The sequence below is a fragment of the Schistocerca piceifrons genome, chromosome 3 (assembly GCF_021461385.2).
Source record: "Schistocerca piceifrons isolate TAMUIC-IGC-003096 chromosome 3, iqSchPice1.1, whole genome shotgun sequence".
NCBI classification, from domain to species: domain Eukaryota; kingdom Metazoa; phylum Arthropoda; class Insecta; order Orthoptera; family Acrididae; genus Schistocerca; species Schistocerca piceifrons.
This window is the reverse complement of record NC_060140.1, coordinates 557,513,806-557,532,101: the sequence shown is the minus strand read 5'-3', so window position 1 is coordinate 557,532,101 and position 18,296 is coordinate 557,513,806. Positions and strand designations below refer to the sequence as shown.

The following is an 18,296-nucleotide window of genomic DNA, read 5'->3' as shown; positions in this document are numbered from 1 at the left end:
TATCGACTGTAACTAAGCTCATAAACGTTTAAGTGTTTGTGTTGTGGAGCATTACATGCATACTCATGTGTGCACCATATGTGAAAAGTTTAGTGTACGATGTCCTCACTCACCATATTCATCGAACTTAGAAATGCTCCCATCAGTGAAAACTTTCAAGCTTTTCTATGTATTTCACCATAATTCTCTTAGAAGCCATATCTAAGTTTTAAAGTGCTTTCTAAATACTGAACATGTGCAGTAATATTTGATCATCTTGTTCCTCTGCGATGTCATCATGACGTTTCACCACCATCTCTCAAAATAATGCTATGTGTTAAGATGAGAAATAATCCACAAGTGAATAACTTCGTTCAGCATTGTAATTCTTCCCCGCAGCCTGCCTGAGTTGTCGCGTGAACGATAGGAGTTCTATTTATTACTAGCTAGTATGCATTTACTTCAATCTCATTAGTCCATATCCTCTTCCTTCCTCTCCGTTTCCATCTAGTCTGCCTGCTGTCCTTCCATCTGCTTCTCCCCCTTCTTTATGTCCACCTTCTCCACCACCACTCTCTGTTCAGCTCTTACTGTGCCACCGTCTATTCATCTGATACTCCCCCCCCCCCTCTCTCTCTCTCTCTGCCCACCTTCTCCACTCCTCTCTGTCAATCTCCATTTGTCCCTTCTCTCTGTTCAGCTAGTCCATCCCAATCCCTGCCCATCTCCTCCTGCCCCTCTGTCTATCTATCAACTGCTCCTATCTATCTCTGCCCATCTGCTCCTCCCCTCTCTAGATTCATCCCTTTCGCTTTTCTTTCTATGTCCACCTCCTTTTCCTCTCTCTCCCCAGCCACCTCCTCCGCTTTCCTTTCTCTGTCCATCCTCTCCTCTCCCTCTGTCTGTCTGTCTCCCCTTTCCCCCATATTTCCTGAACTATGAATCGTACAATGATATACTGAAGAGCCAAAGAAACTGGTGTACCTAACTAATACTGCGTACGGGCTCCGCGAACACACAGAAGTGCCGCAACACGACGTGGCATGGACACGACTAATCCCTATTAGTGCTGGAGGACATTTACACCATAAATCCTGCAGGGCTTTCCATAAATCCGTAAGAGTACGAGGGGTTCGAGATCTCATCTGAACAGCATCTTGTAAGGCATCCCAGATATGCTTCATAATGTTCATTTCTGGGGAGTTTAGTGAGCAGCGGAAGTGTTTAAACTCAGAAGAGTGTTCGTGGAGCCACTTTGTAGCAATTCTGGACTTGTGGAGTATCGCATTGTCCTGCTGCAAATGCCTAAGTCCCTCGGAATGCACAATAGACATGAATGGATGCAGGTGATCAGACAGGATGCTTACGTACGTGTCACCTGTCAGAATCATATCTAGACGTATCAGGGGCGAGATATCACTCCAGCTGCACACGCCCCCCACGATTAAAGTACCTCCACCAGTTTCAACAGTCCTCTGCTGACATGCAGGGGCCATGGATTCATGAAGTTGTCTCCACACTCATACACGTCCATCCGTTCGATACAGTTTGAAACGAAACTCGTCCGACCAGGCAACATGTTTCCAGTCATCAACAGTCCAATGTCGGTGATGATGGGCCCAGGCGACGCGCATTGCGCCGTGTAGTCATGAAGGGTACACGAGTGGTGCTTCGGCTCAGAAAGCCCATATTTCTTTGATGGTTCACATACTGACACTTACTGATGGCCCAACATTGAAATCTGCTGTAATTTGCGGAAGGGTTTCATTTCTGCCACGTTGAACGATTCTCTTCAGTCGGCATTGGTCCCGTTCTTGCAGAATATTTTTCCGCCCGCAGCGATGATGGAGATTTGATGTTTTACAGGATTCCTGATATTCAAAGTACACTCGTGAAATGGTCGTACGGGAAAATCCCCACTTCATCGCTACCTCAAAGATTCTGTGTCCTATCTCTCGTGCGCCGATTATAGCACCACATTCAAACTCCCTTAAATCTTGATAACCTGCCATTGTAGCAGCAGTAACCGGATCTAACAACTGCCCCAGGCATCTGTTGTCTTGTATGGGCGTTACCGACCGCAGCGCCGTATTCTGCCTGTTTACATTTCTCTGTATTTGACCACTCATGCCTATACCAGTTTCTTTGGCCCTTCGGTGTATAATTCGGCAGGTGTATTGAGCACCAAATTGGGATACTGTTTACAAGATTTCTTGCGAATTGAGTTAGTAGCAAAGAAGCTGTAAATGTAAACGTCATGAAGTCGTACGTGATGCTGCAGTTTTCCTGCATAACTAGCGAAAACGTAGTAAGCGATCATCTTTCTTTTCATTATTTTGTGGAGGTTTTCAGAAGGAAAAGTTTCATGTAAATGTTTGAAATCATGTGTAGAGTTTGTTACAAGTGACTAGGTGCTCTCGTTTTCAAGTACTGGTTGAATAAAATGTGGATATTCGTGCACTGTGGAAAACCCTTCTTTCTCAGCCCTACCCCTTTGATACGTAGGATTGTTCTTACCACCACAGTGATTATTTCCTGAAACTAAGTGGTGTGATTACCAAATTTGGTGGAAGTAGTTCCAGTGGTCTCAGAGGTCATGTGGAAATATATACACTTTTATAATATTTATGAATATTTTTTTGTGATCCGATTTTCATAAAATATAACCTATACGGTGCTCCTAGATTCACTGAAATTACTAGTGAAAACTCCATAAAAATCCGTCTAATAGTATTTGAGATTAGTGTGTTCAGAGAGACAGAAAAGAAAGCTGGAAGCATGTTATTTTAAATTGTGGACAACCGCAGCTAAATTTCCACACTTTGAATGAAATTATCCGCACTGGTTGCAGAATTCCTTTTATTAAATGCCACGAGCGGTTTCGCGTCAATTGAAGACGCATCCTCAGCTGATCTGTACAAATAATAAGAAAACGCCTTTTACAAACAATCCTTAAAAATGACAATGGTGGAAAGAAGAGAGGGACACCGAAAGATTGTATTATAGAGCTGTGCTTGAAGCGTAGTCACAAAGTTTCCTTTCAACAAGTCATCGCCGAAAGGAAATTGTCTTAGAACCACTCCCCATCAATCAAATCAAGTTATAAACAAATAACGCGCTGAAGGAGGTAGTTCATACTTAATATGAAGGGGAAACCTGTAAAAATAAAATCTGGATAAAAATTGAAGAGGCCAAACGAAGTTGTAGATAATGATGTACATAGACAATTTCAAAGAATAAACCCAGTAAACGAGAAGAGCCGTCTGAGTTATTGGCCGTTTTCGCGAACGACACATTCGGGCTCTCGTCTGCGTTGTACTTTTTATCCGTCGTAGCAATACGGCGGAGGTCATTTAACTTTTAGTTCTGGACCTCCGTTTCTCTATGGTGTATTTTATAGACCTTCCTCCACGTCCTTCTTTTAGCTGTTTTATCTTCCGTCGATTGAAATTGACGTTTAGTTGTTTTTAACTCCTCTCTTTGTCTTCATGTTTCACAGTTTTGACATGGGAGCCAATGCCCCTAGTGTTTCTTCTCGTCTTAAAACAAAAGAAACAAACAAACCGCAACACAAGCAGGAAGGTGGTTGAGCGGCATCAGGCAAGGCACTACTGACCGCTCTGCAATGGGGAAAACGTTTACAGGTGGTGTCAGAGGCGACAGGAACAACACCGACACTACAGCTGGCGTGATGGAGGGGTGGGGGGAGAAACATGTGCTGAAATACTTAAAAATATGCAAAAAAAAGACTTTCCCTACTTATAAAAATACTGAAAGTGCAAGATGTGCAGCATATTAATAATCCATGAGTCATAAAGTAAATTTCCTCTTGGACGAATATAGTTTATAAAAATACTGAAAGTGGATAGTTAAAATTGAAAATATTAATAAAACCCGACTGTTAGCGCTTATGCCCTCTTTGACAGCTACAGTGCCACGTTAGCGGACAAACGCAAAGGATAATGTGGGAAGCTAAAAGCTTGTGATAATAAAATGGTGGGCTATAAGAGTGCTGTGTAGACAGCAGAAAAAAATTTCACTAACATGCAGTTTAACAAGCAATGTCCAACAGAGAAAATTATTCCAAATTATTTCAAGTGTTTGTTTCGCAAAAATAGTTGTGATACAAGAAATGGTATGTGGAATATTACGCTGTTTTGCTTTCGAAATGAAATACGTTCTCTATATTCCAAAAAAATTTAGTGTAAATAAGTACCCATAACTAGCTCATTTGCATTTATCTAGGGTACTGAATGGACAGCAGTTTCAGGGCATTGAAGAGCAGTTTGATGTGTATCTGGACATTATTTGACCAAAAACCAGGATAACGGCGTAGTTTTTGTAATTCAGTAACAAACTGTGATTTTATGTTTTTTTTCCAAAAACATATAACTTAACGAATATCGCCTTCGATAAGAAAAGGAAATAGTTATTTTATGAGAGCTTACCATACAATACCTCATAGAAATTATAGCAACAACAGTTCGGTCAGTTAATCTCGCTTACTCTTCCTGATTTGGACGGAAAATTATTGACGATGGCCCAGCGCAATGAACTGGCTATAGGAGTAAACAAGATAGGTGAGAATAACTCTATTAGTTCATGTATTCCTAGATACCCATCTTCAATAGCATCTACAGAGAACATTACCATAAACAGAATTAATAAAAAAACTTCAGGATAAAAATAAGCTTGTAATACAGGTGGAAAAATCCAAACTAGCCGTGGTTATATCTGAAGAGCAATAAATCACTAAAGTGCAACATTCCACTGAGGCGGATCACATTGAAAAAAAATAGGTATAATCCACCCGCCAAAAATGTAGCATGTACTAAAAAACGATAAGGACACTAAATCATCTCTTAGTCCCTATCTATTATTCCGGTGATCCACTGTGCCCCTAGACTTCGAAGTGTTGTACAGTTGCATAAAGAAGGTATGCTGATTGACCAATTGTTAACGCCAGGAATGGACCCGGTTTTCATCAAGAGAATTTATTGGCAGAATATTTGAATAGGAATTTTAAAATCCAGTGAATTTCAATTTTTCGAACGGAGAGGAGCTGTTTAGTGAACTTCCCGACTTGTTAATCCTAGAGGACACATCTCTAGTTTCCTTTGCCATATATAATACGTATTCAAGCATACCTGCAGACCTACCTCATCACATAATCAACGAAAATCTCAGGGAGCATAGTGGAAGATCTTTTGACGAAACTGACGAAGTTTCTCAGTTACTGAAAATGAGTTTAGGTCCTGAAAAACTGGGTTTGACAATGGCCTCACCTGTGTCTTACTGCCATGCCAAATTTTTTTATGATTTTTTTTCGAACACAATATGACGTCGAAATAAAGCAAATTTCCTAGTCACATTCGAATGTTTTGCTTTTTTGCGTGAGTTGAACAAACTGCATGACAGGATCCAGTTCACTATGAAACAAAGCAATTATGAGACCCTCGCATTTTCCGATATATCTGCCAAAACTGATGGCTGTTCGATTAGTTATGATATTTTTAGGAAGATGATCGCCTGTGACGTCGTTATACACAAAACATCCAACCTCACATTACAGTTCAAAAAGGCGGCATTCAGGCCTCTACACCACAGACTACACAGTGTCCCACTGTCCCGTGAAGCTCATGATCAGGACTTCAAAATAATACGCTTCATAGCATACGCAAATGAATATGACACTGGTTTTACTAGTAAAATTAACAAAAGTATGTTACAGAAGTTTAATGAAAAGTTACATACAGCTCTACGGTCGCAGGCTCGAATCCTGCCTTGGGCATGGATGTGTGTGATGTCCTTAGGTTAGTTAGGTTTAGGTAGTTTTAAGTTCTAGGGGACTGATGACCTCAGAAGTTAAGTCCCATAGTGCTCAGAGCCATTTGAACCATTTTTTGACACAGGGGCGTTTTAGAAAATTTTGACTGCCTAAATAAACAGGCACCTCTCAAATGGTTCAAATGGCTCTGAGCACTATGGGACTCAACTGCTGAGGTCATTAGTCCCCTAGAACTTAGAACGAGTTAAACCTAACTAACCTAAGGACATCACAAACATCCATGCCCGAGGCAGGATTCGAACAGGCATCTCTCCTAAGGCCCACTGTTTTATTACCACAAGCGATTAGCTTCCCTGATTAGCCTTTGCCTTCGTTCAGTAATATGGCGTTGTCCTTGTGAAAGAAGGAATTTGTACTACCACTCGTGTTTTATTAATATTTTACATTTTAAATATCCACATTCAGTATCTTAATAAATTGTGCTTGTCAAAGTGAAAATTTAGAGTATCGTTCAGGTTTCATAAATACTTTACATTTTAATTGTCCACTTTCTATATTTGTTATTAATAGGGCTTGGTCTTTTTACATATTTTAAGTAGTTTAGCACACATACAGATCCCCCCCCCTTTCAATCACGGCCTCTATAGCGTCAGTTTTGTTCCCGTCTCCCCCGACGCCAGCAGTAAACATCGTCCCCATTGCATGGCGGTCAGTTCTGTCTTGTCTGCTGCCGTGCAACCCCCTTCCTGCTTGTGACGCGGTAAGGCTCGTCTCGTTTACTGGGTTCAGGCTTTGACGTTATCTCAATGCAATACTGGTTTCCAGCCTGGCTTGTCCCTTTGAGATGTCATCGAGATATAATTTTTATAGGTTCTGCTACCCCTCCGTTTTAAATAAGGACTACCGCTTTTGGGGTGCTATTTGTTTATATCATGACACGAATAATGGGGTGTGGCTCCAAGGTAATTATCTTTCAGCCATGACTTATTAGAAAGAATCTGTTAGCTACTCTTGGAGGACAGCTCTATAATATTACCTTTCAGTATCACTTTTTTCTATAGACCATAGGTAAGAATTGTTTGTAAAAATTTTTTCCTTATTATTTGAACAGACCTCTTGGAGATGCGTCTTCAGTTGACGTGAAACCGGTCGTGACTTTTAACAAAATGCTTCCTACAGCCAAAGAGGACCAGTTCATTAAAAAAGGAAGTTTCAGTAAAATTTTAAATCACGTAATCTTTTTTCCCCGTGATCTGATTCTAGTGATGTAAATCCTGTACGGTGCCACAAATTACGCTAGAACCCCTTGAATATTCGTTTAGTACTTTCGGAGATCAGCGTGTAGAGAGCCAAACACAAAGGTAAGTCGGTTCTACAGATGTATTATTACTGTAAGTTTAAAGAATTTTAACAACTGAGAGTTGGAAATGGCTCGTTTTACATTGAAACTTACTCCTGCACGTTGTAAATGAGGACGGGCGCCTCGATAGAATTTGCTTGAAGCCATGTCATGAAGCTGTTTTGCATCTTTGGCGCCACCATGACATCCGCTGCCACGTTGACGGCTCTGGCATCCTTCCAGAAGCGAATCTGGAAAGGAATTAAAAGTTGTTTGTCAGTATGATGTCTTAGTTTCTAAGGTGTAAGTTATCGTTAACGCAGAAGGGAACCAAATAATCTTACACAGTAACTCGTTGCTATATTTAACATACATTATATTGTACTTCCAAATGAAAGTGAGATAAAACCATTACCGTAGACAATAACTAACTGAAAGGTTTCCTGCAATGTTGTGCACAAAGGAAAATAAACGTTTTTGTGCTAACATAGAAATGTACGAAAATTTCACTCACGTTAAACATCTTCATCACATCATTTACGAATATTTGCGATGTTAGTGTGCTCCATAAATTTATTTATCTCATGTGTTATTTTAGTGAATCAGCCAGAGATACACACGAATAGACATACGCGCACGCATGGATGTATGCATGCATGCAAGCACATTCGCCAGATAATGAGTAATGCATTTACAGTGACTGTGTATTTTACTGTGTGATGTAAGAGAAAAGTATTATTGTAATTTGTACATAACTCTACTAGACTCAGGTCTAGACAAATAATCCTTCGAATTTTGTAGCCATATTAGTGTGAAATCAATAGAGACCTGTGAGTCACTTGCAGTATTGCAACAAACTGTAGACGATATAATTTTCCTTTTTATCTTTCGTTAGAGAGTGCGTGAACTACTCACACCAGTGCATTAACGAAAATAGTAAATTGAGTGAATTAAAATGTTGTGATGAGACTAGGAACTCAGTGGAAATAATGTGTAAAAACGAGATTGATTTACATCTTCACAACGGATTGCAATTTTTTGAAATATTGTGTGTATCTGTTGATGTACACTGATGTGAACAGAATGTGACATTATGATCTTGCATTAATGATACTGGAAGCAGTTGATAAGGCGCAGTCATGCTCTTTGGATACGGTCATTCCTTCAAAGAATATACCAAATACATATAATATACCTGATCACTGTTGTAATATAAATAAAATGCTGTAATTTCTTTCGTCACAGCAAGTTATTAAAGGCAACCGGGTTGAGCAGAGCACTTAGAGGAGCGGGTCCCAACCTTTCTTAGACCTTTATTCCTGAGTGCAATTAGGTATTACCTATTACCCCCGTCCTCCCTGTCGTCTGTTGACCCCCTCTCCACCACATTATCACCCCTCCACTACATTATCACCAACTTTAGCAATTAACTAAGCTGTAGAATGAAAGACTTTCCTTGGAACTCTTTTATGTCTAAAATAATGAATTATTTGAAAGATGATTGATATTTAGCGTGTGTCTTAGAAAGAATGATGAAGCAGGTTATGATGCATCACAAGTGCCATGACCCAAAACTCCTTCTCAGACAAGTAAGCTCTACTCAATGTGAATATAGACACTTGGTACAAAAGCTACTTCCCGTGAATTACTTCTCACCATTGCGGCACTTGCGTGACTTCCGTAGTTACTGCTGTGTCGTTCTGTCAGTTAATTTATTTATCTGTTTCGATGCGAGTAACGAAGCAATTTCTGAATGACGGGAAGTACTATCTACAACTTAAAGACTTTTGTTACGTGTGTGTCTCACTTTTATCAGCAATGTACGGGAGAAAGCACAACATATTTGTGTAGTGGGTGGACTATGTGGGGAATCTGTAACCTCTACCATATGAATGCCCCTAACTGAGAAAAAGTAATTGTTGATAATTTATATAAACAATGTTATCCCTCAGAAAATTTCATTTCACCCCTCAGGGGTTGATTACCCCCATGTTGAGAACTACTGACTTAGAGTCAGTGTTTGCAACCTTTTTTTGTATTTCGGGTACTTTGTTATCGGGATTGAGTCAGTGGCTTTTTAAATTCGTGCAGTTTTCACGTGACAGTGCCACAGTAGTAGTCTGGTACTCATGTGTGGATCACCGTTCGATTCACCAGGGGGGAGGGAGCACTGGGTTGTAGGCTCACAGGTTTTACTGTCTCTCTCCCTCTCCCGCTCCCCCCTATCCCAAACAGAACTAGCTGTAACCATCACTTAGAACAACTGCAAATGCCTACGTTTTTAATAACTAAAATAATATTAAATAAAATTATTTTAATACACTGGTGTCCAAAATTAAAGGAAGAAACGGAAATTTTGTAGGTTGCGTTTATTTTGCCACAAAACAGTATCAACAAGTGATAGTAAAGTAGAAACACTGTAAATAACACAGAAATTAAGCTGCAACGTACATAGTGGTAGACAATAATGTTCTTAGTTTTTTTCCATCTTAGTGACTTTGCACACACATTCCGGCAGCTGACTGCTGTGCTCAGTATGGGGTGTGATCACTTCTGGCAGCAATACAGGCCTGACAACGACGGGAATTGCTATGGATGATGTCATGGGTCTCACAGTGAGGCACTGATGCCCATTCTTCCTGCTGAGCCGTTTGCAAGTCTTGGAGAGTGGTTGGTGCATGCTCATACGACGCAATTCGTCTCCACAGTGCATCCCAGATATGCTCTATGCGATTTAAATCGGAAGAATGAGCAGGGCACGTTATGCGTGAAATATCTTCTGTTTCCAAGAAAACATCAACCACCCATGCACTGTTGGGTCAAGTATTATTGTCCATCAGTCCCAAGTCTGGACCCACAGCACCTCGCAACAGCCGCACATGAGGTCCCAAGACCTCGTCGCAGTACCTGACAGCAGTTAAACCTTGCCGATTCACCAGTACAGTTTCATGAAGAACTGTTCGAGCCGGCCGGAGTGGCCGTACGGTTCTAGGCGCTACAGTCTGGAACCGAGCGACCGCTACGGTCGCAGGTTCGAATCCTTCCTCGGGCATGGATGTGTGTGATGTTAATTAGTTCTAAGTTCTAGGTGACTGATGCCTCAGAAGTTAAGTCGCATAGTGCTCAGAGCCATTTGAAACATTTTGAACTGTTCGAGTGGTCAACATAGTCCCTACACACACCGTTAGGGATCATTCTCGTTATCGGTCTGTTTCCACAACGTTTGGGTCCCGAAATCGTGTTCCACGTTCCCTCCCCAGGCGAATGCGTTGAGAATCACTCTTCAGACCAATTCGGGACTCAACTGTGAGAAGAACATTTGCCCCTGTAGCAAGTTGACGACTCCACTCTGGACGTTCCCTTCTGAGAAGACGCATAGAGGTACACACACAGAAAATCTCCGACAGTAAAATCCACTCAGTCAAAGCCTTCTTTATATCGTTTGCTTCGACACAACACGTCCAACGGCTGTTGCGAGGTCAGCTGCAGTTGCCGTGCAGTACTAACGCGGTACCGTCGTGCCCTTACAGCTAAATAACAGTCCTCTCTTTCTGATGTCACACGTGGTCGGCCCTGTCCTGGTCTTTGAGGTACAGTTTCGTTCTCCACAAACTGCTGTCACATCCGAGAAGCAACAGAATGATTCTCATTAAGCCATCGGGCCACATCAGTTTGCGACTGTCCTGCTTACACTCTTCCTACGGCTCTCCACTGCACCGTCTGTGACAGTTTACACAGCGGTTGTGGATGTGGGACTACCCGACAAATACTACCGGGTATGATGGATGCCCTGACGTCATGGCTGGCGTGGTTACCTGTTGACCGGAATGCTGTCTTCCGTGCAGAACACGATCCTATGGACATCTGTTGATACTGTGTTTGATTATATCGTGAACTATGGCTGGGAGAGCGGGTTAATGACGAGAATGCTGTTGGCTTCAGGATTTCGGGAAGTCTGCCTTGCATTACTGAACTTGCTGCATCTTAGAGACTCTCGCTATGGATTCAGGAACTTTGTGGGATTTCCCGTTGACACCAGGTACCGCTAACCAGTGAATGTTTGCCTTCTCTTGGCTGTAATGTACACTGTACGCCGCAAGCCCGGCCAGGCAATCAACTGAAAAGCATCCTGTGTCAGACGCAGCTCGTAAGTTGTGGAATTTCTTGCTACATACCTTTGAGACTTTTTGTTTTCGTTTCATTATATTCTGCAAAAGCAAACAAATTTAGAAATTTATGTATGTAAAAATATAAGCAGTTTTACTCATATGCTTTAGCGGTGTTCATGACCCCACGCCACCCTCTTTTGATTCGCGCCTATTTTGTTTAAGTTCGTAAGCGCAAACGTTGTCAGTATAGATACAGTAGCCACACTGAGCAGGTCGCATAGAGGCACAGTTACTTCATTATTTGGCTTCTCTGCTACAGATTATTTGAGAAGCCGTTCAAAGTACAGCATCTGTTTAATTCGTAAGAAGTTGAACTGCAAGGGTTGAAACTACTTTATTAAACATTTTACTTAAACTGCTGAGCGAAATTGAATGCAAGTGAACCTACTTTGTCTTTACTTATTCCTATCATGTCAACACTGACCGACAATATTCTAGCGCAACGCAATCTGACTGCTCAAAAAGAGGATAACCTCACTTCAAATAATTAATTCAAAGGAATGGCTCTGACTAAAGAGAAACCCTAACAATAATCTATACACTTCATTAAGCACTTACGTCAGAAAAATCTTCATTACGCGAACTACTGCAATACGGCGAGCGTCAATACTGCCAGCTAAATAAAGATTCTAACCACTAAAGCCAGTAACTACTAATAGGCATGTGGTTGGCAAAGGAAATATTTTGTTACAAACCAAATAATGTATTCTTTTACCTTAATAATGTGACATCCACTTCAGACACAAACATAAATCGTCATTGACATCTAGTACAAAGGTGTATAATCATGAATAATATTCAATCTCCAAGTCGAACATGTATAGATTGTTAGCCAACGCTAACACTTCACACCGCTACCCTCCATCAATGGTGACTTCTCACATCTAACATCCATCACTGCTGACAGTTCACCTCCAACTGCCCAACAATACTTCCACCACTGCTGGCGACTAACTTCCAACTGCCCAACACTACCAGCGATTAACTTCCAGCAACGAGTCCAACCAGCCACAGAGTCTCTTACAAAGAAAGCGCAGTCAGAGATTCAATGCAAAGTGCTACACAGCGCTGCCAACACAGAAGCTGCCCACTTACAGAGCCTGAAGCTGGACAGGTGCTGGAAAGCTCAGAAGCGAGATAAGTTGGCTCCTCTCCGATCACAGATTCTCGCCGTGTTGGCTCCCGTCACATAGCTCGAGGCTTTCGCCAGCGAACGGGGTAATCCAGGAGACGTCCCAAGCTTATCCCTATCGTTTCGCTGCTGTGATAGGTCGGTTCCTGCCGACATTGAGAATGACCCTTCACACTGTGTCGAGTGGGAGCTTTATTCAGATGTTGCAGGCAGCAGTGAAATTTTTTCTGGCGAATTGGTCCAACAGTATTCCCTATTTCTCTGACACACAACTTTAAGATTTTGGGTCTCGCTAAAAATGATCCTGCCACGTTTCGTAGGTCGCGTGTCAGCCTGCACGTTCCGTCCTTTCACGAAGAGGAGGAGATTACGAGGTCAGTAGCGAAAGCTCGGATTAAGGAAAGATGGAGAAGGAAAGCAGCCGTGCCCTTTCTAGGGAAACATCGCGGCATTTGCCATAAGCGATTTAGTGAAATCAAGGAAAACGTATATCAGGATGGTGAGACGAGACCTTGAACAGTCGATCTCCCGAGTCGGAATTCAGCGAGCTACCACTGCGCTACTCCGCTCGGTCGCTCGTTCACAGAAGGGAGAGTAATTGTGTTAGGCAGCTCCAGTGTTGGCCCGCAATGGTGCGATGTAGAGTGGCCAAAGAGCGGAACTCCCGTGAGCAATGTAATCCGCGCACTACTGTTGTCATGGCAGTGCCGGTGCGAAGCAGCACGCTATCTCACCATGCGACACTATTACGGTATTGCAAGAAAAAATATTCTCAGCCGACCCATATCCCCACCGCGACCTCGAGGTACGGAAATAAATGTCCTAAAGTACTCGAAGAGGTCTTTAATGAAACCTATTCAGCGTTTGTTCGCTTTGTAGTAGCGATTTCAAAACGGAAATACTTATCGAAACAATGAATCATGTTTGATCTCGAAATGTTTAATTTATTTTATCAATGTCACGTTCAAATTTGTAGCCTCAGCAGTTTTCACATCGAGACACTGGTCAAGCATCCGGAGGTACGATGCATCAAGCCCGCTTCTGGACATCGTGATCCAGGTTTTTAGTGATTTCCCTTAACCGCTTCAGGCAAATGTCGGGATGATTCCTTTGAAAGGGCACGGGCGATTTCCTGCCCCATCCTTCACTAATCCGAGCTTGCGCTCCGTCTCTAATGACGTCGTTGTCGACGGGCGTTAAACACTAACCTCCTCCGCCAATTTTCATGCTGGCTCGAAATGGTTCAAATGGCTCTGAGCACTATGGGACTTAACATCTCAGGTCATCAGTCCCCTAGAACTACTTAAACCTAACTAACATAGGTACATCACACGCATCCATGTCCGAGGCAGGATTCGAACCTGGGGCCGTAGCGGTCGCGCGGTTCCAGACTGAAGCGCCTAGAACCGCTCGGCCACACATGCCGGGCAATTTTGATGCTTTGCAAGTCATTTCACGGTGATGACAAGAGTGAGATGTTTAATGTTCATGGGTATAAGGCGCTCTTGTTTGCGCTATTTGCAAGACTCCGATTCTTTTCAGTTAAGCAAGAGCCGATGGGAAATATTATAATAGATAAGTTCAAGTCTACAGGGGCCATCTTGGAATCGTAATTAACACTTTGCATTAGTCTCCAAGACGAAACGAAATTTAAGTTATTTTAGTCCACAGAGCCAGATTACCGTATTATCTAATGTGTCAGTCTGTTATAACAATCAATGGGTCAGGATATAAACTATGAGCAAAATGTGACAGCTGTGGGGAGCTGTATACAGATTCCATGGCGCGCTCACTTAAGTGAACCTTTTCCTGTTACTTTTGTTTCTCTGTGTCTTGATCGGCCTGAAAATTAAATAGCTTATTCATCAGGTGTTTCTTGCTTTTACTGACACAGCATCACCAGCAATTGTATGGTAATTGTTATGAGTTTATGATACTTTTAGTTCCTTTGAATTTTATGTTCTGAAAGACAGTTTTGGTTAAAGACGACAAATGGTTCAAATGGCTCTGAGCACTATGCGACATAACTTCTGAGGTCATCAGTCGCTTAGAACTTAGAACTAATTAAACCTAACTAACGTAAGGACATCACACACATCCATGCCCGAGGCAGGAGTCGAGCCTGCGACCGTAGCGGTCGCTCGGTTCCAGACTGTAGCGCCTAAAGACGACATATTCGAGTCATTACACACAGCGTCCTGTTTTCTTTCTTACTTCACGTTGACAAAGGCCCTACCAAGGTCGAAAGTGCGTAATCTGTATCACTAAGCGATTAGCCCGGGGCATGTTATCTAACAGCTACTGGGGAAAACAAAAATTTGACTTTCAGCCTTTCATATAGTCAGCAAATTTAAAAATCTGAAGTGCTGCTGTGATCTTTTTATCAAGATAAATCGTCGTTATAGTAAGACACGTATTACGCTTTTTGTATAGGGTTTCTGAAATTCCCGTTACAGACTTCCAGGACAGGACAGGAGAAAGAATACATAACATTCTGAATAGGAACCCACGTCCGGAAACACACTGTTTCCGTGCTACAGCCGTTTGAAAACATGTTTGCTAGGGTGGCACGCAACAGGGTAGTCATGTTGGGATGTGGTTACGTCGGATCGTCTGGTGTCACTTGACATGTCTGCGAATGTTAGAGGTACATGGTTGAGTACATACTTGCAGAATATATCGACGTGATCCCTCCGAATGGCGAAGCTCATTGTAATAGATGAACTGCTCGTCGCCTTTATCAATATCGTTCTCCATAACATTCGACTCCATCACATACCGTTTTCGCCACAATTATGCAACAGCTTCGAGCAAGGCTAACTTCACTGTCAGCAGGCGTGACTTTTGTGCTTTAAGCAGACGCCACGCATACGAAATGGAAGAGGCCGTACTGCATCACGTTGAAGAGAAGCCGTCAACGAGCACAAAAGCAATTCCTTTGGCTATTAGTGAGTGGAATTGAAAAACAAGTGATGTACTGGGTCATGCCTAATCGATTACTTGTGGAAGTGGTCGCATTTCCAACTTGTTTTCAGATGGTTCTAGCGCGGAAGCGATTCGTTTTCGGACATGGGTTCCAGTTCAAAATATTATCTACTCACTTCCCTCTACCAGCCCTAGAAGTTTACAACGGGAGTTTCCAAACGCTCTCTTTGTCTGGATACAGCGTAACTCGTAGTGGCAAGTTCCCCAAACTACATTCATCGACTACTTGAGAATGAGAGTACTTACGAACTTGCAATAAACTTCATATAAAGTTCCTAACCTTTGCAAAGCTTTTTCTCGCTGAAATCCCCCCTTAAAAATGTTACGAAAGGAAAAAGGTTTATCATTCCCTGAGATAACGAGCATTTCGCTCTCATTTAAGTATATGCTGAAAGAGTCAGTTTTCAGGAATTGTGAAACGAACGCTGTCGTCCAGTACCGGATGCCACAAAGGGGGTAGGTTCACCACGAGGTGGGGAAACTCATAGGCGTCTATTGTCTATTGAGGCCTAAGCGCTGTAGTGTGCGCGTGAGACAGACGAGAACCTACGTCATAGGAAAACCCAGTAGAAGCCACGTGTGGCCAAGGAGACGTAGCAGTGTTAAATATAGCGAACCTATGATCGACCATAAAGGGAAACGTTTATGAAAAGTATTTAATGTTGTAGTAGTGGAGGGAATCAAGCCACAGTAATTTTACTCTGCCATCCTCCATGAAATTTCTTTGTGATCCCAATAAAACTTGAATATTGATCAAGTCTATAATAGTTTGGGATTTACTGTTAAAGTGAAATTAACAAGTTTTGTAACAAAGACCTGAATGCTAAAATCTGAACGCTTTGGTCTTAACGATCGACATTTCATATACAAGTGCATCATTAAAATGACAGTTGGTGTAAATATCAACTCCGTACCTTTATATGTTTAAAAGATATAGTAAATTTACATTACCAGTATTTTCAGTTAAGCATCGGATCATCATTCCCTCCATATAAAACCCATTGAACGATGACGGCATGCCACCTTATTTAATCATTAGGCAATGGAATATTTGTTGTAACGTTTAGTGCATAATAGTTACTTTTGTTCTTTATTTATCGGGAAGCACATTGTTGCAAGGCTATTGGTCGTGACATTCAAAGCTAAGAAGGAAATTATATTGGTTTTATGTAAAAGAATGTAACGTTTATTATGTAATGGATATTATTGTTACTTTATTTAACACGTGAAAGTGGTCAAGCTTTGCTTATTTAAATATGTTGAAATGTAAAATAATGTAGAATAAGCTGTGGCCGATCAGATGGACGGCTTCAGGAAAGGGAACTGCCCTAGTCAGCTGAGCGACGATGTTCGGCAAGCGGGGGACGCGGCCCCAGGCGGGCAGGGGGACAGTTCGGCCGGAGACACTGAAGGTTACAGTTCGGATTGAGACGCGAAAGCGGACAGTCGGTCTTTAGGCAGGCAGGAAGTGAAACGACTTAGAAAATTTCGTGTTGTGTGGTATCGCGGGACTTAGTGTCTGAGAGGTGAGCAGCCGCGCGCGTGGTGTGAACTCTAACTTTTCGCATAGTTAACGAGGTGGAGTATCGAACTTGTATTTCGCGATGAGATTGTGAATGATCGAACTTTGTCAAATGGATATGCGCTCGAGTTTAACAGTAACTCTAAATACGACCACTTTCTCTGTTAGTTTGCTTTCTGAATAAACATTATTCTAACCATATCGCAAGTGTGTGGCCTACATCATTTACGGGTCGTTAATTTAGTTCCTGATATTATTATTACTGTTCTTATTTGTTATGTTAAATTTGTGTTCCGCAAACTTGCCATCAGCCACACAATTTAACCAAAGGATCGCAAGTGTCTAATTTAGGGTGTGTAATGCCACACGTGCGGTTCTGTCCCTAGACGAGTTTGAGCCAAGACATTTCGACGAAGAGAAACCGAATGTGAGCCCGAACATCTTTGAGATGTTAGCTCGCAACTCACTACATTTTCGCTGCTCGTGCAGTAAAACTGTCGCACCAGTCATGACCTTTTAATTTATTACTTCTTTATGAGTGACTGTATTCGCAAAGCGTTTTGCAGACAGTATTTAAATGTATTATTGAATATAACTGTAAAATTGGATCATTATACGATACATGGTTAAGTAGGTGTGACGTCCTAAAAGCTAAGATGCTTGAAAAATTTGCTTTCGCTTAAAATTTAGTGCACATTGCCCGGAATATACGCAACCTATATTTGTTAATTAGAACACTTAGCGGCTTCAAATATCAAATGTTTTGCTAAACTTTTCTCGCTTACATTCCTAACGTCACATATTTAACCCACTAACTCATTTATAAAATGATCAGATGTTTGAAACTGTTTTATACATTGGAATTCGATTCTTTAAAGATCGGTGGTTTACTGGTTTATCAAGAAAGTGTGAAGTTCTGGGCAGACTCGTATTTTGGGCAATATTTGTTCTGTTAAATTAGACACAAGGTAACCATGGTACGTTGTAATTCATTTGTGTTAGAGCTATGCACATTTTTATAGCGTTTGTCACTGGTTTTTTGAATATAACAGAAAGACAATAGAGAGAAATTATTCATCAACAAAATGTTCTCTTCCATCAACTAAAACAGTCTGATTATGGTTCTGAGGCGAGTTTTCGACTCCACGTCTGTAGAAACCAACTGGTTCAGCGATAATGATGTTAGACCAAATTTAAAGTGTATTTTCTGCCACAAAGAAATTTTCATCATAGCTGTTCAAGAAGGAGCGAGAAAGGTCAATGCTTGAGGGCGCGTGATTAGAATAAGTGCGGTAGGAATGGTTTTCCAGCCAAGCTCCTGGAGGGATCCTTTTGTACAATCAGCAAGGTGCAGAGGGGCGTTCTCATACGGTAGAAATACT

General features: G+C 41.8%; 1 protein-coding gene across 1 annotated transcript in view; it reads right to left on the bottom strand.

Annotated features, from left to right (window-relative positions):
* Window positions 1-18,296, bottom strand: part of LOC124788833 (zinc carboxypeptidase-like) — a 121,801-nt gene that overhangs the window by 60,717 nt on the left and 42,788 nt on the right. The window contains exon 3 of the mRNA XM_047256115.1: window positions 7,221-7,357. Within this exon, the coding sequence (XP_047112071.1) occupies window positions 7,221-7,357 (137 nt within the window). The remainder of the gene's footprint in view (window positions 1-7,220; window positions 7,358-18,296) is intronic.